Source organism: Acipenser ruthenus, chromosome 5 (genome assembly GCF_902713425.1).
Source record: "Acipenser ruthenus chromosome 5, fAciRut3.2 maternal haplotype, whole genome shotgun sequence".
NCBI lineage: Eukaryota > Metazoa > Chordata > Actinopteri > Acipenseriformes > Acipenseridae > Acipenser > Acipenser ruthenus.
The window spans coordinates 43,814,088-43,840,239 of NC_081193.1; the positions used below are offsets into that span (position 1 = coordinate 43,814,088).

Here is a 26,152-nt window from a genome sequence, read left to right on the forward strand (position 1 = left end):
TTTTACACTGCTTCTGCCTGAAATACACAAGAAAAAATGTCTAACTTTAACTACTTTTTACAGTTAATTCAGTGATATAAAGCCTTAACAACCTATTATTCCTGGATATTACAGTTTTGCATTTGATTTTATGATATAACAGCATTGCAAATTGTTATAACTTTGTGAGATTTAGCTGGGCAGAAAGTGACTGGAACAGGAAAATGAACAGGAAAGTTTTATTTATCTTAAATACGTTAATGTACTTTAGCTTAGGTATTGTATTAATTTCTATCAATTTATATGATTGATTAATCTATTAAGTTTGACCTGTTGTCAGAGCAATACTAATTTAAAATAATCTAGCAAAACACCACATTTTTGTCTCAGTTTATTATTAGAAGTAATAAGTAAAAAAAAATGCAGGTCTAAATGTTCTAATACAAGGCTATTAATGTAGCATGGCCAGGTCCTGTTGTAGGTGAGTTACTCATGGTCTGGAAAGTATGGGGATGATTTCAGAGAATACTATGAAGATTAAAATGGCCAAGTACATAATATTTTAAAAAGTAGTGTCTGTTACATTAAATATTAGACAGGTATTTCAGCCCCTATTATACATTGTTTGACTTAGACCTTTTTGTATAATATTTTCATAGCACAGTTGTTTTTTTATACCATTTTTTTATAGTATCTCCTTTTTTCTAGGATATCTTGAAAAAAACTCCCTCTCTACAGCAGTTACTGCATAGTGTAATACTTCTTAATACTTACTTAAGGTTTAACTTAAGTGTTATATCACAGTACATGACTGATTTTAATGTTTGCTGTAGATATCGAATTAATAGTATTAATTAACAGTATTATATTACCGGTACTCTAAAAAGTCACTGAAAGTGGAAGCTGCTATAAGGGGTATATTTTCAAGGCTTTTAAATATAACAATGATGAAATTGTATTAGCACTGCATGGACTGTTTAAATAAACTTCAGATCAGGAAATAAATCACTTTATTTGAAATATATATAAACGTGATTCTAGCAGGTTTTTTTTGTGTGTTCTGGATCTAAAAAAATGACCTTAATTTTTTTTTTTTTTGAGGATTGATTTTTATTTTTTGAAGGTTTTCTTCTGCAGGTTATTCATATGGGATGGGCCAGTGAAAGACTTCAAGGGACGGACTCTTCACAGCTATACAATTTCAAGTTTCTGGCACTAAAGGGCTCCTCTTTGTACATTTTCAGCATCCCCCCGGTAAGTCTTTGTCATTGTGTATTTATTGTTAACAATGTACAGTAATATTAACTAATTCTTGCTTTTTTAGTAACCAGGGTTATCAGTTTCAAGTGTAAATGCACAGAAGTCACTGTGCTGTTCTGCTAGATCAGGTTGTGTTATATTTTTTATTATTTTCTGTTACGTTTACATCTTTGAATTTCTGTGGATTGAAGGCAATTTACAAATAACAGTCAGATGAAACTCTGTATTTTTAATACATGAACCACCGTTGCATGTTTTATAGTTATGGATACAACTGTTCAGAACTCTGAATATTTCCCAACATTTTACTCTCATGGGGGAGAGGAGCCTTCCCCAGTGGTCGATTAAGAGCGATTTAGAAAGCTCACCAGGAAGAGAACTGCAACCCACAGCTACAAGATAAGCCAGCCTGACACGGCCCATGCGAAGAGGAAGGGAATCCAGGCAGCAGCTACAGATGGAGGGGAATGGTCCACAGCCTGTCTTGCTTCCCCAACCATCTACCCCATTGCATGGACCGGCCCAGAAGCTTCCTCGGTACAATGGCGCCATGTCTTAGTGACTGAAGATTATGCCTGCTACTACTGCTTATTATTATTATTATTATTATTTATTTCTTAGCAGACGCCCTTATCCAGGGCGACTTACAATTGTTACAAGATATCACATTATTTTTACATACAATTACCCATTTATACAGTCTGGTTTTTACTGGAGCAATCTAGGTAAAGTACCTTGCTTAAGGGTACAGCAGCAGTGTCCCCTACCAGGGATTGAACCCACGACCCACCGGTCAAGAGTCCAAAGCCCTAACCACTACTCCACACTGCTTATGCCTGCTACTACTAACCCTCGACGAGTAAGACAGTGAATCTGCTGGAGGTGCGGACAGCCTGGGCACCTCATCGCCGACTGTTGCCAATGAGAGCCTCGGAGGGGGGGGGGAGGGGGGAATGGGTGACGGAACTGTCTGGAAACAGAAATGGGAATGAGTCTGTGTAGGGGGGAAAACACGGGCCCAGCAGTTGAACCCCGCTGCAGCCGAATTCCACCCAAGTCAACCTCACATTGTGGGCCGCACTGGTGACGGAGCCTTCCTGTGCACTCCTGTCCTCAGTGAGGGGGTCCCCTGCGTGGCTCTCATCGACACCAGCTCCTCCATCACTGCCGTTCACCCTGATGTCCTTTACCAAGCCGTAGGAGACTGGAGAGACCGAGTCCAACCGACGTTGGTACAGCTAAAAACGGTCACGGGAGAGCGAACCCCCATGGAAGGCAGGGGACAACTGCCAGTCACTTACACCAGACGGACCTTTCGGCATAAAGTTTGGCTCGCCACGGTGTACGACTGCTGTATCCTTGGGTTGGATTTCCTTAAGAGGGACGGTATCTCCTTTGACCTCCATCATGGGCACATCACCACCTCTGCCAAGCCTAGCCTGGCACTGCTGCTCTCAGGGGAGCCGACCAAGTCACGGGGGGCAGCATGCTGTATACAGACAGCCCTGCTGCCGATGTCAGCTGCTGCTGAAGTCCTTCCCTTGGAGTTCCGTTTCGCCCTCAACACTACCAAACATGAAACCACTGGCTTCTCTCCTGCAGTACTAGCGCTCGGATGAACCATCAGAGGCCCATTGGACCGATTAATCGCTGTTGCTTCTGCTCCATTCACCGATCCCTATCAACTGCTAGATCGCCAGCAGCAGCAGATTGCCGAAGAGGTGAGGTATCATGTTTCCAAAGCTCAGAAGCTCTGAATTACAACGCCCAGAGAGCACACTGTCAATATGAAGAAGGTGAGTTAGTCTGGATAAGATCTCACACCTTATCTGATGCCTCCGGTAAGTTTTTCACTAAACTTGCCCCTACATGGTTTGGGCCAGCTCTTGTAACCAAGAGATTTGGACCCAACAACTACAAAGTCAAGTGGGGGAGCCAGAGATTCTTTCAGAGAGGATACCGTCAATATTGTTAATTTAAAACGCTATTATGGCATTCATCCCTTGCACCTCCAATGTTGGGGGGGGGGGGGGGGGGGGGGAATATGGAGCAATTCCCATACTACATAATGTGGGTGTAAGTCTGACCCACCTATCACTTTAATTAGGGTCAGTAGCCTGGACAGGTTAAAACTTCATTTCCCACAGTTCCTTACAACCACCCTCGGTTCATCCTCTCTCCCCATTGGCTCATTCAAGTATCCACTCCTCCAATCTCAGAGCTCCTTAGAAGCCAGCACCTGTACTAAAGCTGACTGATTAGGCCTGGAGGGCAACGCCCTTTCTCTGAGGAATCTATCATAACCTACAGCATTACAAAGTTAAATCTCAGTGAATCCTTTGGCGTCTTTAGACAATTCCAGTGCAGTCATTCTTTTTTTATTGTATTCTGCACTTTGTTTAAACACTTCTTTTTGCTTTCACTGTTACTTGTTTAAGTTTAGCTGTTTTTCAAGGTCTGTTTAGTGTTTGTTGTTTTGTGTGTTCAGTCTCCATGTTTTCCTGAGCCTCCTGATTTTTTCCAAACAACTGTTCAATATTCAACTCGGCACTACTGGATAGACTCATCATTTTCAACGTACTCAATTTTCAACCTTCTATAATCTCCATCATTACTGGACACTTTGCTGGACTTCCTATCTGTTGGTGATCATTCCTTTTTTGTTTGGATTTGTTCTACTTTAATTTGATACTTTGTTTCTTGTATTTTTTTGGTTTTGTTCTTTTTGTTGCTTTGTTTGGTTTTCAATTACATTGCTCTGCTGGACTTGTTAGGCCTAACTTTCATGCACCATCCATTGCCATCCAGACTGTTGTTCTTATTGTTACCATCTGTGATCATTTCATTCACCTTTATCTTTCTCTGTCTGTCTGTGCATTGTTTCTTGTGTTTGTGTGTGTGGGTTTATTTGAGGCCCACCGGACACTACACCCATTTCTCCTTTGTGTTACCTTTTGGCCTTCTGTTTTCCATTTACCATCTTACCTGTACCATCTTTATACTTACCTGTTTTGTCCACCTTTTTTTTGTTTATATTTCATTTGTTGACATTATTGTTCACAACAAAAAAAAACGGTTGTTTATGAAATTGACACCTCTGATGTCTGTCACTCTTGCTGACTTATTTAGTTATAGGAATAGGGCCAGTAGTATATCCTTAGGGAGGACAGTGCAATTGCTTCTCAGTTGTGCAGACTGATTGTTACAGTGTAACCATTAACATTTCCCTGTAACACTCTGCCCTACATATACACTGTAGGGGGAAGGTTAATGTACCGGCTGAACTTGGAGAAAATACATGTTTTAGACCCTTTTGAGACCACAGGGGTGCTTTAAACTCCTTTTAAAAAAGAAAAAAGTAATGTGGATATGATGACTGAAACTCATGAGTGTTTAATTTAGCTAGAAATTGTTACTGTGGCTGATTTATTTAACTGAATCTGCGTAGAAGAATGTATATAAATCGGGACACAATAATTCTTTATCACTTAGCCACTTGATTTTTGTAGATCTGCAGTTACCATCAACCAGCTCTCTGATCTACGTGGTCAACATACTAATATGTACGTTGTCTCACAGCATTGGCATTTTATTAGACAGTGGGGATATCTAACACTACATAGATAAAGCATAATGTAGGAGTGTGGAGATGTGGCAGCCTAATTTTGAAGGTTTGATCTAAACAGTATTGAAAGATCTTGTTCCTGTTTCACTTTTTAATTTTGAAAATATTTCCATATTCTTATAACAAACTGAAAATATACCATGGTATGTAAAGAGTGAAGTGGTTTTGCTTCAGAACGAGGTTATAGGCTACCTGGCAGGCGATTGGCTATTGCTGTTTTAGAACAAGATGTCGTACAACCATGCTCTGCACAAGGCTTCAGTCACATCATAGCAAACAAATAATAATAATAATAATAATAATCATGCACTCACCTGGTCACATAGATAAACAAGTAAACAGGTATGTTATTGGAATTTACAGTAGGCCCCTGTCGTGTCCAATATGAAATTACATTTAAAGTGACATTCAAGGCTGACAAACTAACAGCAAAAACCTGTACCTTTTATTAAATGCAAAACATATATCTGTTTCAGAAAAAAAAAATGATGCACACTTTTCACTTAAGCAAAACATTTATTACTAAAATAATGCATTTTGCTGTCTGAAGACATTATCGTCCACTGACAGCATCATCATAGCATCTGTACTGTGCCTTTTGATATACTTACGTTTTATGGATTTCCTTGAAATTGAAGAGGGGACCAATGTTGTAGGTAACTTTGTATTATACTAAATTGTGTCCAAATTGGAGCGCATTCACATCAATTTGCTTCTAATGCAACAGGAATGAAGGTTGTACAGGTACCTAACTGTTCCATCTTGGATCATTGGATCTACTATTGTGAGTGGTCAAAATGGAGGATAGGACTAGTATGCTGTGAGTGATTCTAGAGGGCAAAGATTTTTCAAAATCCTTGTGTGTCACTTAGTTAACCTGTGTGACAAGGATGTGAGGACATGCTACAGATACATGTATGTATTTATGTGTGAGTTATTTAAAGAAGCATATACATGGCTTCAACCATCACTGCTTTAATGCAGTATGTGTTGTTAATACTAGATATGAAAAATAGAAATCTACATTAAGTCTACAGTATAGTTTTATAATGAGGGTAGATTATTATTGATAATCATATTGTTTTTCAATAACTAAGTAATCCTAGTAAATCATTAGTATATGTGTATGCTTCACTCGTAATGTACAATAACCAAATATATAAATTAAATGAAGTTTCCATTCTTACTCACTTTGTTAAAACATAATAGTTTGTGATTTGTTACTATGATGAAAATGATACAACATCATTCTGTTATATTTAAGATAATAACTGTTTGAGATAAGTTTGAGTTTGTGTGGGTTTATTGAGAAGGAATGTAACACTTACAGGTTTAACACATACACTAATGGAATAACAAAGGAATACATCAAAAATGTATTTCTTAACCAGGACAGAGGACAAGTGCTTGTTATATAGACTGTCAAACATTGATGAATGCTTTAGTTTTCCCACCACAAAAGAGGCACACTTTTATGTTTATTGGCCTGTAGTTCAAAGACATAATCACATTTAATAATGCCCTCGGTGGTGCTTTCATCTAGCACATATCTGCCAGTTCTAAGAAAGAACTAATACACACAATATATCTTTTTTTTTTTTTTTTTTTTTCCCTCTATGCTTGGACCTTCATACCACTCATAATGCATTATGGATTTCAGAACTAAGGGACTAGGCTTGAGACAATGGAGAGTTAGAAAATGAATTATAAATGAGAATACCCACCTAGTGAAAAAGTAAAGATCTGGTGTGCTCCACAAGGTCAGAAACAATGTTGCATAGTTCCACTTTCCCACCTACCTGTTTTTCAAAAACTGTACTTTTCTTTATACTGAGAGTAAAGTCATCATTTTTTAATGATGCCAAACATGGTGATTATTTTGTATATAAATTATTACATTAATAAACTGTTTTGTTATACCCTATAACTGTTTTGTTATGCCCTAATATTTGTAGAAACTAATACTAGAAATAAATGTGGTATTTCCATGCAAATCATGTAGAAAACATGTTGCCATTTGGGATTGTTAGTTCCCAGAGAGATCCTGTTAACATACATGACATTTCGTTATTTGTTTATATATTGAGCAATTTCTATTTGATTTTTTCAGGTCAGCACGTTAGACTGGGTGCGAGCTGAGACAATCTATAACCTCTGTGAGGTTCTCTTTAAGGTTCACAAGGTAGGTCCCAGCTACTAATCAATATAGAAATGTAACAACTTACATCAGGTTGGAAATGGTTTATTTATAGCCCATGTTTTAGTCCAAATACTTTGGCTTTTTAAATAACATGATTAAAACATTCAAAGGTTCATCTTCTTTACAATAAAATAGTATGGACAAAGATTGTCAAAACGAACAAAGTCTTTATTGTGGAAACAGCAGCGAAACAAATCATTTTGAAAAAGGAATGAAGCGTGTCTCCCCAGGTCTTATTTGGTGTTCATTTGAGCATACAGTTGCAGCAACATACAGAATATATACTGATGCACAAAAGAAATGCAACACGTTTAATGGATGTAATCAAATATTGTAACATAGATATCAAACAAAATCACAGAAAATGTGAACAAAAATACAGATCAAAGAACCACGATAAGTTTTCAGTATGAAATGTGACGCACTGTCAAAATGAAAACATTACAAATTATCAGGTATGACCTCCCTGAGCATTAACACAATCCTGGCAGCGTTGACGCATAGACCTGATCAGCCTCTGGATAGACTGCTGTGGGATGTTCCGCCGCTCTTCCTGTGCAGCTGCAGCCAGTTGGCGAAGGTTGGCTGGTCATTGTTGTCTCCTGTGGATGGCACTGGCGATTTTGTCCTACAGCTGTTCTATTGGACTCGGGTCAGGAGAAAAAGATGGCCACGGCAAGACCTCTACTTTGTTTTCTTGAAGTCTTGCAATTATAATCCTAGCACTGTGTGATCTTGCATTGTCCTGCTAGAAAATCGACACTTCCGGATTGGCTTGAAAGAACAGAAAAACTGTTGCCTCAAGGACTTTGTCAATGTATCGCTGAGCAGTACGGTTGCCTTCAATCAAGGCGTTCTTGTGTTAAAGGAGATTCACCCAAAACCAAACAAAATAACTTCTCCTATCTCAGCTCTCTCAAAAAGAAACACATTTGAATTGCTTCTCTGCTCCCCCCATGTCTCCTAACTATCTACTTTACAAGTTGAGTGTCACATAATTCAACCAGCCATCTACCCCCTTTTACACACACAACCCGATTTTATGACCTGTGATGTATTCCAGGGCATGTGCTGAATCATGCTGATTAGAACTAGCTATATGCAAGTCTTGTCTGAGAGTTTAATAAACTTTTAATTCAAAGCTTACAACAGCAATACTGGATCCTCCAGCCACCCAGTAAGAACTATACCACTTCTGGTTGGCATCGGTGGGCAGCAGTTGCAGTTTAACAATGCATTCCATGGTCTTTCCGCAGTAATACTTTTGGGATGATGATAAGTGCTTGGTTGCACTTGAGGACAAGCTTTGATCAAGCAAGAGGGATTGTGTATTGGGTTCCACCTAGCAGCTGATATACTAACAGAGCTAGCTCTTTAGGCCCTGTCCACACTACATAACCGATCTCGAGAACTGTACTCGAAACCGCTCTAATTAATCCAGCTCAAAGCGTCCACACTGAAGTACCGTTTCATGTTTAGTCAGGCTTAATGCGTCCACACAACATTAGAATAGTTCAGTTACAATTCCCAGCAGCGCAACGAACCGTGGAAATTAATACGATAGTATCCCACCATGCACTGTATTTTATTTTAAAATAATGTGTTATGCCCTATATTAACAGCGGTCCATATTGCTAAAAAGAAATATAACAAGTATTGTGGAAAAAGTAAATCCGAACACACACAAGTAGGGCTTGAAGTTTTCAGGTTTTATTTTTAATCAGACGAAGTCCCTTTAAACAAATTGAGCTGATTCTGTTTTATAATTAAACTCAGAAAAAGCTGTTAATTACAAAACAATCTTTGTTTTTACCTTCATATCTTGCCTGAGCCTAATTCTGGTCCTCTTAATTTTATTTTGAACAGAGCTGACAAATTACGTAATTTGCTCATCCACGATCCTACTTTTAACTCGCATTTCATTTTTGAAGTTGCCCAATTTAACGTTGAGTTTTTGTTATCTTCCCCACTAGTTTAACAGAGATGCCCTAGTGCGGAGTGTACACTGATAACAAGTCCTTCAGGCACCTGCTCTGAGTATTTCGCCAAACATACCACAAAGCATTTTGGGATATTGGAGGATAGACAAAAAAATGTAGTTTGGTATTACGGCGTCCACACTTCTGATAAACCGCACTACCTGATGCGATCTAATTAGAACCGGACTCCTGAGGTGGTCTCGAGTACGGTATTAAATGCTGCGTAGTGTGGACGCAAACCGTATTAATCACTTTTAAGCCGGCTTAAATGCCACTAATACGGTTTAAAGCATAGTGTGGACAGGGCCTTAGTTGAATGGTAGGATGTACAGTCCCCGTTTCTCTGTTTAATGTGTAATTCTGAAGCTAAATAGCGATCGTTTGTATTTTCTCCAAATACACATTAAGATATGGAAAACAATTACCTCACTCTGCCTGTACAGTTTCTTTGGGAAATATCTTGAAACGATCATCAGCCGAAATATACTTTGCTTTCTTTGTCGTCCATTTCAACTATTTTACCTCCAATGCTGAAAACTAGATTTTAGCAACCTAAATCAAAACAATGCAGCACCAACTTTGTCCCACCCCCTACTGCACAGTACAGCTCACATAAAGGCAGTAAAGACGCACTGATAGGCTGATTAAAACTTTGTCATTTGAATAGTAAACAAGAATGTTAACTGCTTTGGAGAATTTATTTTAATGTTACTTGTGGACGTTTTTTGTTTGTTTGTTTTTTGCTTAAGTGTAATGCACACGGGACGGCAAATTTAAAAAAAATGTCTATCTACAGAAGGAAGATACGTAGTTTGCGTCACTTGCGTTGTGCAGTAGTTCATTTAAACAAGGTTTCTTTTTTTCCTCTCCGTACTTGTTTGTATGCATTGGCCCCTAAGAGGTGAATTTCGCGGTGACCCCTCAATTTCACGATTTCCGCGAAATCCGTGAAATCGCGATTTAGGTAGGTCCCTAGTCATAACATATTTCTTACAATGGAGAGTACTTCCTGAACAACCCAGGAACAGAGGGAGGGTACTGAGAAGAAGGGAGAGTATTTAGGGTCCACATTACCCTTTTTGATCTCCCTGAGGAAGCAATTATAACTCGATACTGGCTATTATGTACACTGTTTGTATTCGTTGTATAAGTTATCCTTTTCATTATGTATATTTGGTTTATACATTAAATAATAATATAATATATAAAGTCAAGACACTTAGTCAACACAGGGCATTTCTGCCTCTCCAGATGAGCTGCCCGGGCAGCTAAAACCTGTACATTTTATTTAAAATACAGGTTAGCGCATTTTGAACTGTCATTTCTGCCTCTTCAATTAACCTACCTATTGTTCAATTGAGGTAGCCCATTTGGAGGGGTGGTACTATTTTTCAGATTAGTCTGTTTATCTGTGCTACCGGTAGCCCATTTTGAGCACCGGCACAGTGATTTTAAGCATTTCAATGTGTTGGGTTACACTGTGCCTCATTAATTTTGGGACAGTTAATTCATTCAGGATGGAATAAAAGTTGTGCCGCGGCAGATTGCTACTTTACACTTTACACGCAAATTTAGTGCTGTGTCGGTCGATCTTGATACATGTCCACCTTGGTTTTGAGATACCCAAAGTGCCATAATTTACAAATGAATTAAAATAGTTTATTTATTATTAACTGTACCAGTAGTGTTTTAAAACAGGTTTTACAGGATAACAATGTTTTACAATTTGTTTAGGAGATTCTAGTACACTTGACATCTGTTGTTATGGTGAAAAGTATTACATTCTATTCATCCTAAAACATCATTTTTTTATAAGAAACCAAGCATTATATGCAGACTGTTTACAAATGAACTCGGTGATTACTGTAAAACAGATAAATGGTGATTGTTATTGCACATTGTGACAGAGAGCCCTGTCACTGGATGAAGGTCCGGGTCTGCTCAGCACTGGTGAGCCTAAGTACCCATTTGGCTGCCCAGCAGCACGTCTCAGCTGCACACACTTATGCAGGTACCAGCGACAGGGCTCTCTGTCACACACATGTTAATCCCATTAAATAAACTGGTGAATCTGAAAAATCTGGATAGATAAAGATCAAAACAGTTGTAAGACATGTACTTAGGTCTTGATAAATGTCCTGCCTCCTTTTATACTCCTGTTTATATAACCTTTTATAATCCAGGGCTGGCAATGGAACGTGAAACAAGCAATGTGATTGGTCGAGCAAGCTTCCAGCTGTATATTGGATGGATTTGGACAGTTGGAGCCTTTTCACATATTCTAAATCACTGCGCTGCCTCACAGAATTTAAGTGTCGGACGGTAGCCATATTGCTTTTACAGTTACAGATGTACAGCTGTAACTATGAATCTGTGTGATCAATTACCTGCAAAAGAATCCCAAAGTAGTAAGTAGACATGCCGATTTGGATGAAGAACAATTAAATGAACTGGAAGATGGCAAAACAAAAAATAAATACCAAAAAAAACCCCAAATAAAAAAATTAAAATGTTGTCTTTATACTCGGTCTCCTCGACTTTGTCACTTAAAATAATGTATTTTAGCGGTTTGTAAACTCTATAGAAAACGCTACAGTATAGTAAACGCTATAGAAAAACACAGAAAGACACTTCTGCACATTATCCACCCCTCTCACATATCTTGAAAAATTATTGAAATCTGAGACGTCATTGTATTTATTTTTATTCCTCCTGTCTGTTCTGCTCAAACAGGTCTGCACTGTCAGTGACAAGGGGAAAAAAATAACTTTGCCCCCTGGTGTATCATTTCAATGGCAATGTCCACAATATCATAAATACAGATGTACTTTATTTTACATGTTCCAATAAAATTGACTCAGCTTAATTTAGTGTGTAGTCCAAAGTTATAAATGGGACTACTTTATTGGAGTAAGGATATTTAATATAAAAAACGTATTTTTTGCCCTAAACATGATTTATGCTTTTTTTTTCTTAATCCACTGTTTAGCCTCACAATGCACCGAGGCATCCGTATATTCGACGTATACGGATGGCCTGCCGGGCCTCATTGCATACATATATTATAACCTCTTGTGACCATGTCTTTTTATATTGTTTGAATACTGTCAATTCTTGTGCCCATTACATTTACGTTCCGTTTCGTTGATGAGAATTGGTCAGGATTACCAACATTTGTCAAACCTGTCAGTTTACATAGCAGAAATGTATGAACATGTCCATTTTATAGCTGCAAGAGCATGTCTTTCAGCTCCAGATAGAAGATTGCTGGCTGCAAGCAAACTTATATCTAGGCTTTCACCAGGACTGGGAGCTCCGAGACCATCGGCCGTATTGCTTCAGTGTCATGGCTGGACAAGGCAAGAGCCACTACTTTAGTGTGGAACTGGGAAGCGAATTGGCAGTGTGGGAGAAATCTTTCCAAAGAGCCATTTTTATGGAAGTACCGAGGACAGGGGTAAGTAAATGAAATGTGGAGTATATATGTGCGTTTTTTTTTTTTTTTTAGGATATAAATGTATTTTGGTTGTTATGTCACAGTTTTACCTGGTTTTGTAGTGTAGCCATAAATACAAACATTACAGCAGGCTTACTTTAAACTATGGGTGACCCTAGTACTTAGGTTGTATCTCTTACAATTGGTGCAATTTTTTATAATACAGTCGGTGCCATCTAAATCGGGATACTGATAACACTATGTAACACAATTTTTGTTCCTGGGTAGTAAGTGTTATTTCCTAATTGCTTATGCCTCAAAAGTATAGAAAATGGCTATTATTCCCACCAAACTTTGCATTTGTGACCAGGACAGTGATATTTTGAAATTGACCTGTTTCCAATGAGAAAACGGGCGAATTTGTGTCTTTTCGTTCACATAAAGTCAGAAAAAAACAACATATGAATCCAAATTAACATGTATTTATACTAAAGTAATACAAAAATGACTACAAAAGATTTAGAAGTGAGTAGTTTTTCGAGACTTACGATTATACTGTAAATCACTTTCACGAATCAGCCCCCAAATGTAGTCTCCCATCATGTTCTCGTTATACTGTCCTTGGTAGCGGCGTTCAAAGTCCAGTATATCCTGGTGGAAGCGCTCGCCTTGCTCCTCCGAGTACGCTCCCATGTTCTCCTTGAATTTATCAAGATGAGCATCAAGGATATGGACTTTGAGGGACATCCTACAGCCCATTGTGCCGTAGTTCTTCACCAGAGTCTGCCACCAGCTCCACATAGTTTTCGGCCTTGTGATTGCCCAGGAAGCCCCAAACCACTGCGACAAAGCTGTTCCAAGCCGCTTTCTCCTTACTAGTGAGCTTCTTGGGGAATTCATTGCACTCCAGGATCTTCTTTATCTGTGGTCCGACGAAGACACTGGCTTTGACCTTTGCCTCAGACAGCTTAGGGAAGAAGTCTTGAAGGTACTTGAAGGCTGCCGACTCCTTATCTAGAGCTCTGACAAATTGTTTCATAAGGCCCAATTTGATGTGCAGTGGTGGCATCAGCACCTTCTGGGGGTCCACCAGTGGCTCCCACTTGACGTTGTTCCTCCCCACAGAGAACTCTGTCCGCTGTGGCCAGTCCCGCCTGTGGTAGTGCGCCTTGGTGTCCCTGCTGTCCCAAAGGCAACGATAGCAGGGAAACTTGGTAAAACCAAGTTTCAAAATGCGTCTGCCGGATGCTTGCAGCCTCTTGATGCCATCTCAGAAAAATGCAGATATGTATCCACTTAGGCAGCTGGAACTAAACTGAACTGGTAGGCTTAAGGCCCCTGTATTTATACTACTATTTATATTACTGGAAAGTCCTAGAAAGTTCTAGAAGTTACTCCAAGTTTACTCAGCACTGAATCTATCTGGAATGTTCTGGAAAATAGGTAAATTTCTAAATATCACTGTCCTGGTCACAAAAGCAAAGTTTGTGGGGAATAATAGCCATTTTCTATACTTTTGAGGCATAAGCAATTAGGAAATAACACTTACTACCCAGGAACAAAAAAAAAATTTGTTACATGGTGTAATCAGGATTTCTGCTTAAATGGGCTACAACTCTGGGAGATGGTTCTTCACAATGCTATTTATGTCGTTTTAATTAGTATGTCATTTTGTTTAATTGGGATACAGTATTTCCACATGATGAACAGAGATCGCTTTTCAGAGCAAGACAGGTTCCCGTAGCGCAGTGCAGTGAGTACGTGATTACTGATTACACTGTGACTTGCGTAAATTGCGTAAACCATATAGAACTCTTGAAGGAGCTAGAGTCTCCTGTGGTTTCTCAGGCTCTTGTTGCAAAGAAAGTTGTCTTGTCAACATAGCAGATTTAGGAATAAAAAAAAAACAATTGACTTTATTTTTTAACATTTAATCGTAATGTTATGTGATTTAATTATTTTTCTGTTCATTTAGAAACAAGAAAGTCTGACCTAAGGTCATCTCACATGACTCTTGTTTAATTGGGACAAGCCGCTTATTCAGGATATTTTTACTTCTCCCGATGATTCCAGATAAAGCGGCGCCGACAATATACAAGTAAAAATCCCTAGGATAAGGTACTAGTACTTCACAGGTCACTTGTACAATGAAGAATTAATAAATACATAGGTCTTAACAATCTAAAACCTTGTTCAATAAAGATTAGAAAATGTCCTTTAACCTGATTGGTGTTACTAAACAAACAGGACAATCAGCATTAACACATGTAGACTACTAGATATTTGTATTTACTAAAACTTTTTTTTTTCCCCTAATACATTTTAGGACCTAAGTAAGTTAAATACTGAAACGTACACAAATCTGGACTTAAATCCTAATAAAAAAATAAAAACTTAGCTGTACTTTTAACTTTTTTTGTATTGAGATATTATTTAGGCTATTGGAACGATGTGACATAGTCCACTGCTGGGAAAATGAGGCCTGAAGGCTACCAGACCACAGATGGAATTCTGAGTAAACCGCATTACTCATGGTATAGTGAGGAGAAAGTTTGTATTCAATAGCAACAAAAATCACGAAAAAACAAACAAGTATACATTTTCTAATAGCAAAAGAACCCTCCTAGGAGGGCTTTACCGTCTGGTAAGGCCCTTCTCGTTATGTTAAATTTAACTGCATGAGTTGGGCCTTGTCAGATGGTAAAGCCCTCTTCGATTTCTATTGCTTAATTAAAAATTGAATGTGAGTAATGGGTCCTCTTCACAGCCCTTGTTTTACAAAGTTACTACATAGTTGCCTCACCCATCAGCCATGGAAGACTGGAGTCTACATGGCACTGGACTAGACCCAGTCAAGTAAGTGCTTTAAAATGTAGACAAAGAACAGAAGCTTCATGTGTCAAGGTATCAAACACCTCTCTGCAGTATTTATAGTCAGAACAAGAACCTGTTAACTCTTCTACATAACAATCATGTTATCATTGTCTTTGTTTTATTTCTGTTGTTTCTAATTGATATTGTGTATGAGCAGGTACATTGTACGTTGTTTAATAGCAGATGCAAAGCTTTTAAAAGTACAGTAGTTGGGCCTTGTCATGCTTTAAGTGTTTTATTGTACTGTAATTAATAAAGGTTTTGAGAATACAGTATGCAGAGCAGACATTGTAATGGTTGAAAGAGCTGTCCTGTCAGGATCTGCCCACTTATACAGTTGCCAGGGAACTAATTGTTTAAAATGTATGCAGTTAAATTTAGTTTTGTGGCATCATTTGACAGCACAGTAGCTCAGAATGTACAATTGAATTAACTTGAGAGTAAGGGCTGTTAATAAGGATTTTTGAGAGAAAATTCTGCAAGTCACAGCTGCAAAAAAAACATGTAAATACATAAGCTATACACATGCAACAACAAAAAACAAAGAAAAGGTTAATAGCAGTCTCTTAAATGTGTTAGTCAGTTGCAAAGGCAAAAATCAAATTCATTTTTAAAAGGGTGAAATTAGGTTTCTTGTCCTAGGAGAGACAAAAATCATTTGCATTTGATGACAAAATGTAAAATGTGGTTTCTTTCTACATACTCAATAAAATCAAAGTTTACCTTTTCATTAGGGTTTTTTTTTTTTTGTTGGTTGTTTTTATTTCATCCGGCACTCCAGCTGACACAGCGAGGCGGGAGATTCTATCACTCGATCGACCGATTGATTTATTGACTATTGATTTAGAACTTCTGGAATTGTTTCTTGGCTCCGGTTGCCTTGGTGACCTTGAGCACGTTGAAGCGGACGGTCTTACTGAGGGGTCAACACTCCCCCACCGTTGCGATGTCTCCGACCTGCACATCAGAATGCAAGTGAGAGGTGAACAGACATGTTCTTGTGGTGTTTCTCAAAGTGGTTGTATTTATGGATATAATGCAGGTAATCTCTGTGGATTACAACAGTCCTCTGCATCTTCATCTTAGTCACCACACCAGACAGAATTCTTCCCCGAATCGACACGTTGCCAGTAAAGGGGCAGTTCTTGTCAATGTAAGTTCTGTCAATAGCCTCTGTAGGGGGTCTTGTGTAGCACGGTAGCTTCTCCTTGGTCAGCTCTCCCAGAAGAACTTTCTTCTTGTTCTGGTCTTGAAAGCTTGTGATTCGTTATTGTTTAGTTAGTCCAATAAAAGGTATCACATCTCCTTCTCTTTGTCTACAATATTATTGAAAACGCTTGTAATATCTTTCCTGCAGTCACACAACTGTGGGAAAAGGTAGCCTGCTATCCATACATCTTGCTTTACCTTTGCTGCAAATGAAACTGAACTTTATAGTGTTTATAATGTGAAGCAACAGTTGCTAATCAAATGATTTGAAGTAACCATATTTTCAGCTTTTAAAACTGTTTTTGTTCCAATATGACACCTAAAAGTACAAAGCTGGAATGAAAGATCTCACCACAGTAACACTCAGATTGCTTAAGGCATGGGTTTTCAACCGGTGGTACGCAGAATGACTCAGAAATGAAAATTAAAAAAAAAAAAAACTAAAAGAACTTTATGATCGTTGAATTTTTTTATTTATTTATTTTTTAACGGTAGTTTATATTATCGCTAAACCACTGTGAATAAATAGTTTTTGTTTAGCTCAAATGTTACAGTCTGACTATAGTTTCAAAATGATCATCCACCTGTAGGCACATGTGATTTGGATTGAGCAGAGTGATATGAGTGTGGGTGAAGCAGGCATCTGGCCATTCTGCCCATGGAGAGCTCTGCTCAAAGTGCTATGTGCCGCTCATGCAGTTCGTATAATTGAATCAGTGAAGCACAATCTTTCTGCATTTTTTAGAAGTATAAATGCTCCGGCAAACATAAATAATGATCACAATTTTTGGTTTTATTGATAGCCTTTGGATACTTTTTACTTTTTCTAAAAAGTTTATCATTGTTAGTTTATTATATTAATGTTTTTGATGTTGTAAACTTTTTAAAGGCACACAGAAGGCTGAAAACCACTGGCTTAGAGCATCCGTTTAGTATAGAGTGAGACAGTTTCAGACAGTTCTGTTATACAAGTGTTGAGAGTTCTAGTGTTGAATAATGCTTTTATTTTGTATTTCACTACAGATTATTTTCATTTCAGAAAATATTTTGGAACAATTCAAATCCAGTGACAGAACAATCAAACTGTTTCAAATGATGCTGTGTTTAGCAGATAGGTAGCTTGATCTAAGGAAAGCGATGCTCCAAATACATATATTGTACTTGTATTAAAAAAAAAAGGCCATTCTTAATTGTGGAATAACTAAAGTTCGGCATGAATGTTCATAGCGTATTCTTTTAGATATCCATAATTCTATATTTTACTTTAAAAACTCTGGGATCATACATATCTAATAGCCAATAAAAGAAAAAATGTTTCTTAAATGTTTACTTGGTAAATCAGAGCCAATAAAATGTGCATTGTCTGAACAACAAAGTTGCAAAGTAGCAGTGGTTTTCTGCTAGTTTGTCATGTCAGGGTTAATTCTGAATTTCACTAATTGACCTTTGGTTTGATTTTAAAGTATTTGTAATGCCTCTAGTGCTCTCTTGGGCCATTTCTCATAAAATAAACATATCTGAAAAAAAAATACATGCTCAATTTTATAAGGCTTGATGTGCCCAAAGCTATGTCTATAAATGCTGTGTAGCTGTTTGGGATTTTATTAAACTATTATTCACAATGGGGTTGTGTGGGTTTTTTTTTTTTTCATTTTCCAGGAAGCGCTTTTTAAAATACACTTATATTAAAAAAGAAACGAGAACACTAATGCTCATTAAATTGTCCCATAAAATTATTTTTTTTAACATTTAACGAGGAACAATAATTAGTGTTTCTTGGAATTAATAACAGGGTTGATTTGTTTATACAATCGAGGGAGAAGGTTGTCTCTAAGCTCCCTTGATGTCTCTTGATTTTTTTCTTTCTAATGGGCCTGTTTAATCCATAAAAAATAGTTTAAAGCATAGGGACTCAAACTCTCCTTCACTGGTACAGCACATCATTCCTTCCCAGTTTTACACATTTGCTTTTATGCAGTGGAAACCAATTGAGCTGTAACATGGATACATTGACTGTTTAAATAAACAAAGCCAATGCTAGTGATAACTACAAATTAACAGAATCAAAACATTAAATGGTCATTATACAAAATATATAAAGTGAATTAAAAAAGATACATAAATGTGAACACACATACTAAACCAATTAGTGACTTAAATCAATTACTACATAACCTGTATCTTGTGTTTCAGGGATACACTGTAGTTTTAAAACATTTAAGATTTCATTAAGGTTCAAAGTTATTGTTGGTGATGTTAGAATGTGAGGAATCACAGCTATATTGATTTTGTATTGAGTAGATTTCCTGGTGGAAATTTGGAATCCCCAAAGAAGTGCGACGGTCAGATCTGCAGACGAGCCATAACAAATGTACCAGTATCGTGGTGCTGTATTTGAAAAACAGAGAAGAGCTGGGATGTTTCTGTTCTGTAGATTCATTTTACTACAGTGTTTTTGTGTTTCACCTTGTGGTGCTGTTTGATCTTAATCACACTGTGCAGCCCCACACATAATTGAGTTTGAATCAGTAGTGTGCCTTCCAGTGCAGCAAGAGAGGATAAGCATTGCCTATGAGAACCCAGAACTTGCATGCTACCTCCTTGTGCTCCGTCTTTCGGGTGAGACGTAATTGTAAGTGACTCTGCAGCTGATGCATAGTTCACACACCCTAGTCTCTGTAAGTCGCCTTGGATAAAGGCGTCTGCTAAATAAACAAATAATAATATATGATCAAAAGTTAAATGATACCTTATGCTTCCAGTGTTTGTTTTTTTTGTCAAATGCAATCATTTTGGAGGTACAGAATATGGGAAACACTGTTTAATATTGTAAGTTTGTTAGTTCTGCCCTTTCTTTTTTTTCTAGTCCAAGACATACTTGTGTAGCAGCCAAGGAAAGATACTCTGCTTTACTATTGATTTTGGGACAGGCTTTACCTGCTTTGAAAATGTCTCCAAGGTGAGTAGGAGGTGTTTGTTATGCCGCTGTGCAGTAACTGTATTGAATTCCATTACCAACACATTTATACATCAATAACACCCATTTAAAAGTATGCCTTTCAATTGAGTTAAATAATGAAGATATAATTACCAAATGTAATGTGGTGGCCAAAGTTGGTCTTTCCACTCTTGGTCTTTGTTTCAACCCTGTTCTAAATTGTTTAATTGAACTACCGGTAATTAAACCTCCATCCAGACCTTGAAGTAGTTCATTATCTCATTTTTCCGTGATTGGCCAGCCCTGCTGTAAATACACAGCCTGGCCACTTTATTGGGACATGTCTAACTGTTTGGATTTGGAATTACCTTGGTGTGGGGCATGTTCTCTTGGTATACCTCCTGGATTACTCTAGAACAAATGCTGTAGTTTACTATGGTATAATTCTGGATCCAACCATTCTGCACTTGTATCCAATGGGTATACCCGATAATGCACAGATTTTAACATTTAGCAGAATTGTATGCTAATGGTTATGACATACATGTTCCATGGCCACCACGATCCATGTATTTGAATCGATTTTAGCATTTTTGGATGAGATTGAACTGCGCATTTGTCGTTACGATCCCCTGATCCTCTTCCTACCTTTCATTAAATAATAATCAATAGATAGCATCCCTCAAAACGCTTTCCAGCATCTTGTCTAGTCTATGCCGCATCGTGTCAAGGCTGTGATCAGGGTAAATGGTGGCCCAACATGATATTAGGTACATGTTCTAATAAAGTGGTCAAGCAGTGTACAGTATGTGTTCAATCTTCTCCTGGTCCAGTTTAAACATTTATTGGAAAAGAAGTGAGAACTAAAGATGCATTTGATAATAAACTGTGTAAGATAACTAGCTGTTTGTTTTTTCAAGCAAAGATATTAAGCCCTAACTCTAAATGCTACCTTAAACATTTAGTTAATTGCAATACCCGTGTCATGAACTGTTACTTCCCAGAATGTTCTTTGGATGTACAAGTTTTCACAACTGAAAGGATCCTCTGATGATGGAAAGACACGGGTGAAACTTCTTTTCCAGAATCACGATACCAAACAGATTGAGATGAAGGTAAACTAGATAACAAGAATCCGACGTGGTTATATTATACTTTGCACTTCATGGTTACCTCATTCATAATCCACAGCAAGAAGATATAATTGGCCCACTCACTGTTTTTTTTTTGTTTTTTTTAACAGAGGTCAAGGGTGCTGAAATTAATTTAAAATTCCAAGACCTTCGGAACATAGATTCTCAAAGTTTTTTTTTTTTTGTTTGTTTTTACCTAAAATGCATTTTTTTTTTCTGGAAACCCAGGTTGTTGATTTGATGGGAACTAATTCCCCCTAGAACATCAACACTGAATAGCATGTATTGTAAAGAATAGGGATTTTGCAGTCTCACAGTGACTTTAGGGATAGGATTAAGAAATAAATGGGGCAAAATTGTGATTTTAGGGTTAGGATTAGATTTCTGGACCTATTGATAATGTACTTCACAGCATGGCCGACCATGCTGTGAAGTACGGGCTCATTGCTTTAAACTTCAGGTTAATATTCCATTGTTGTTGTAAGAATAGTGTCCAGGGCTACCATTGTGTAGAAAGGGGCTCATGCCTAGGTTTGGAATAATCTATGCACATACATACATACATACATACATACTGTACATACATACATACATACATACCAGTGGAGGCTGGTGGCTGGAAAAAATGGGGAGGCAGGAAAGACAGAGGACTTAGGGTCCCCTTGAAAATACTACTTCTTCATTTAAATACAGTATAGTTTACAGTAAGTACAAATAATACTACTAAAATACAATATGAAATAGGATGCAACAAGTTTATTACAAGAGGTTATATTTACAATGACATAATAGTTGTGCAATAATGCAAGGGCAGTGCATTCGCTGAGGATCCAGTAATGTGGTGCATAGATCAGGGAAGTCCAGTGCATAGTAGGAGGGATAGATCAAGAGATCTACAAGGGCAGTCTAAACAGGGTTACCCTAATATGGCTGTTAAAAGCATTTTCTCCACTAGCAGAGAAAACAGTAGCCCATCATAGTTTATTCTAATATACTTAACTGTTACACATTGCCAGCATATGTTAAATACATTTAAATCATTTTGATTTCAAGACCACATCAAAGCACTTGTAGTTCTCTTAACAAGTAATTAAAGTAAAAACACATTGATTAATTAAAGTAAAAATCCAGTTTTGCATGTTACTCCTGTCTGCGAAGGATCTTTCTGGAATCTATTTACTTATAAAGAGAAAATAAACTCTTTGTTTAGTTGTTTTAGAAATTATTTTGCCAACAAACATAATGCCTCTGGCCAATATGACCCAAGATATTTATCCATGTAGCTTTGCATACATTAAGAAAATGTGTTCAATTGGTCTATTATTATTATTATTATTATTATTATTATTATTAGTATTATTATGTCTGAAATTGGTTGTACTATGATTGTAAAAAGGGCTTATGAAAATCTGTACTAGGCTTAGGTTAGTAGAGACTCATTTTCTTTGCAAGTAACAGCCTCTCTCTGATAATGTACCATAGTTAGTTATACTTAGAATTCTGCACTATCCTCCAACTTATTTTTGTCATAAAACTGACATAACTTTATGATCTAATTAAATACTGTAGACCTCAGTTTATTACTTTCTCATATTTTTGCATATAATCATACACTCTGCATTACATAATAATGGAGATTAAATTAATCACACAGCTTGTTTCACATACAGCAAACTAACTGGCCAGTAATTAGCGTTGTTAAAACACAAGAAGTTAAATATTTCCGATTATCAGAAGACACGTTTCCCATTATCAAAGTTTGGTACTGAAAACAACACATAGATTGAAGATGGAATATAGTTCACATTTAGAGGCTGCCACACTGACAAATAATTTGCTTTATTTATGTATTCATTTAAGATTTTGAGTAATTTGTTTTTATATGTAACTGTTCACAAATCACCATTTGCAACATCCTAAGAACGTTAAATTTACAGTATTTTGAGGCAGAGCTACAACTACAATACTGTAAACATTTTTCGATAATTTGAAAAAAAAACATCGTCAACCCTGGAGCACATAGTATCAGTGCTTCAGCAGGGAGGGTATAAGTTGCTCCTCCAATTAAAACCTGGGCTCAGACTACGTCACCTGTCATTGCTAGTACTGTGGTTATAGAGATAGGAGTTTATAACGAAGGCCTGTCTCCTCTGATGGGGAAAAAAAAACTCTGGGCTCCTCCAATTAAAACCTGTGCTCAGATCACGTGATCTGCTACTGCTAGTACTGTACTGTGGTCAATAGCAGATAGGCGTTTATAACAGAGAAGTGCCTCTTCTGAGGAGCCAGTATTGCTGTTAATATAGGAATGCTGAATCTAGGGTTTTGGTTAAAATGTAATTTTTGTTGCATTTTAGACAATATTTTTGTTTTATTGAATATTATTATATTATAATTGGGGCTTCTGATTTTCGGTGTTTTCCACCGACTTTTCTACTCTCCTTTAAAAATTCAGTTGATACCTGTTAAGCCTTTTGTGTATCTCAATCACAACTAAGAAATGTGTTTCTAATAACAGTTTTTTTTCTGTAAAATAACTAAATGGGCTTTTAAATCGTAAGTCTTACTTTTTCATTTCCAAGCAGAAGTGACTCCTCATTATTAATGTAAATACAGTCACGCAGAACGGTTGTAATACAGTGTGTCCAGCATGAAATACTTTATTTTTCATTGTATCTTTTAATAAAGATGATTCGCTAAATAACATGTTGCGATCTTGTTTGTACGTTCTGCTTCTTAATCAAAAATTAAGGCTTGGCCCATTTAAAAGCCAATTTAGTTGTTTCACAGAAAAAAAACCTTAAGTTATTATGGTTATAGGGAAGATATTCTAGGAGAATCCTTAGGAAAGTTATTGCATATTACAGAGTGTGTTTGTGCCCCAGGGTTTGGACAAATTGACAGCCTGCATCATACACAGGGTGAATTCATTTTTTATAAAGAAAGATTCCAGCAAAGAAATGACATTTCTGTCTGATAGCTGTCCATGGGCTAATATGAAATGGCGTTCAGAATTAATTACTAGGCCAGTTCTAACTGTAGTGAATTGCTGTTTGCTATACAGTTTTAGGGATATAAATAATAGATAAAAGTAAAAGTGAATTGTTTTTGTTCCTGGTTTAATTCCTTGATAAATGGTTCAGGGTTAAGTTAGGACAGATGTCACTGTGTGATGAAGGGACTGGCTGGTGATAAGTACACTGGAAAGGTGAGAATATGTCTTGTTATTGGGAATTGAAACTTTTTTTGAAACAGTGAATTAGAAATGTGATACTTTGTTTTCTTATTCTTTGCAGGAATTGGAATTCGCTGACCTCACTGCAGTTCTACACTGTATACACTCTTTTATAGCCGCAAAAGTGGCAGCTGTGGATCCAGTATTCATTGACAGTCAGAGTGTTGCAAGAAAATACATGTACAGCAGCTAAAACCACGCAATTTACATTCTGGTATTCCAAGAGAGAACTCTTTTATGCACATCACTAATATTTTTGTATGAAACTGTGGTTACAAAAGAGTATACATTTATCTATAAAAATTCAGAACCAAGAAATATTTTCGTCACTTTTGACTTGTATTGGTTACTAATAAGTACTGGTATGTTGTAATTTTGCTTGCACTTTATTGTTATCAGTATTAAAATTGACCATGTTTGTGGTGAAATATGTAAATGTCACTGCAGTTGTTGAGGAAGAAATTACTTTCCAGCATCTTAGTTAAGGTTCTATAGTAGCATATGTAATGGAAATTATCATGCAAGACAGCACAATACTCTCATCTGTAAAAAGTGAGATAATATCAGATTGCAAGTTTTACAGTTTGTATTGGTAAAGCCCTGTTCAAAGCTCTGTATTTTTTTTTGTTTTGTTTTTTTTGTGCAACACATTCTTTATTAACTATATTTGCTACACTGCAGATTTAAGCTGACATTGTATTAATAAAATATACAAGGCCATTTCCTTTCAGATATTTAGAAATGCAGTTGGATTTCTTCATTGTGACTCATGATATTCATTATAATGTAGAGTGCATTTTTTTTCCCCACTGCCCAAGAGTTCAAATCAGAGGCCAGCCACTTAATTTTATTCCTTTTTTCATCTAGCCCAGCCATATAATTAGCTGATGATGAACCTCAGACCTGTGCCTTTCATTTGGTCATTCAAGTGCTTTCCTCTGGAACAACTGTAGCATATAGAAGTCCTGTACCCAGTGGTGCATAGCGTTTCAATTTTGAAAGACTATGTTTTTGCTTGATCACTAAGTCATCAAATTGTTGTTTTCAAAAATTATTTTTTGTATGCTACCTGCACACAAAATCTGACAATAAACAAAAAAAAGTCACGCAGTAGCAAGTTAAAACTACAGTATAGCTCCATTGAGATTTATTCATTTGTACAATTTTTGTAACAATTCTTGGAGCATTCCACCATATTACCTATACCTGTAAAATACTTGCAAAATGAAGGGTATGGACTTAAGACGACGACTAAAAATGAAAACAAGGGCTCCCGAGTGGCACATCCAGTAAAGGCGCTCTGTGTGGAGTGCAGGATGTGCCCTATAGTCTGGACGTCGCGAGTTCGAGTCCAGGCTATTCCTTTGCCGACCGAGGACGGGTCCTTCCAGGGGGCGGCGCTCAATTGGCTGAGCGCCGCCCAGGGGGAGGGAGGGTTAGGTCAGCCAGGGTGTCCTTGGCTCACCACGCACCAGCGACCCCTGTAGTCTGGCCGGACACCTGCGGGCTTTCTTGTAAGCTGCCCGAGAGCTGCGTTGTCCTCCGATGCTGTAGCTCTTGGGTGGCTGCATGATGAGTCCACAGTGTGAAAAAAAGCGGTCGGCTGAAGGCACACGTTTCAGAGGACAGCGTGTGTTCGTCTTCGCCCTCCCGAGTCAGGGAAAAAAAAAAATGAAAACAAAAAACAAAAATACCTGATTGAATACACTGCTGAAATGCAGTATCTGTAAACAAACATGTTATCCCATAATTTAGTCTGCTGGTAGAAACATTTTAGAATGATTTAGTTTAGCTTAAAAAAAACCATCCAAATATCATCCAAAGACAAACTGAAGTAGAGCACAGGGCCAGTGTCAGAACCTGGGCAAGCGCCTGGGGCCTAGACGGGAGGGGGGCCCACACACATACAGAAATGCAATTTCAAAAATTATTAAAATGTACTATTTTTGTGCCAGCTATCCTATTCAAGCAGCCTTTAGGGCTAAAAATGTTTAGTTTTCACTTAACTAAACTAAACTGTATGCGTGCAGTGCATTGAAACTTTTCAGATCTCCCCTTTTTTATTTTCACTTTTCCTGCTTGTGTCCTGTTCCCTTAGTCCCACCCCTTCTCACTCCCTATTGGCTTTCATCCTCCCCAGTTCTTCATAAAGCTGTAAGCTATTGGCTGACCTCGACATACAATTACACATGTGCCAATTAAAGACATTCTATAATTGGCACTTTTCCGTCATATTTTCCAACAACCAAGAATTTCAATTGACAAGCATTTTGTCGTGCCTCAT

General features: G+C 37.5%; 1 protein-coding gene and 1 pseudogene across 1 annotated transcript in view; one reads left to right on the forward strand and one right to left on the reverse strand.

Moving 5' to 3' along the window:
* Window positions 1–24,815, forward strand: part of LOC117403160 (gamma-2-syntrophin-like) — a 97,965-nt gene extending 73,150 nt beyond the window's left edge. Inside the window, exons 12-17 of the mRNA XM_034921452.2 lie at window positions 1,117–1,233; window positions 6,975–7,046; window positions 12,294–12,500; window positions 19,429–19,521; window positions 20,505–20,615; window positions 23,930–24,815. Coding sequence (XP_034777343.1) covers window positions 1,117–1,233; window positions 6,975–7,046; window positions 12,294–12,500; window positions 19,429–19,521; window positions 20,505–20,615; window positions 23,930–24,061 — 732 coding nt within the window. The 3' untranslated portion in view covers window positions 24,062–24,815. The remainder of the gene's footprint in view (window positions 1–1,116; window positions 1,234–6,974; window positions 7,047–12,293; window positions 12,501–19,428; window positions 19,522–20,504; window positions 20,616–23,929) is intronic.
* On the reverse strand, window positions 16,197–19,154 carry LOC117402846 (small ribosomal subunit protein uS17-like; annotated as a pseudogene).
* Window positions 24,816–26,152: the final 1,337 nt, after the last annotated feature.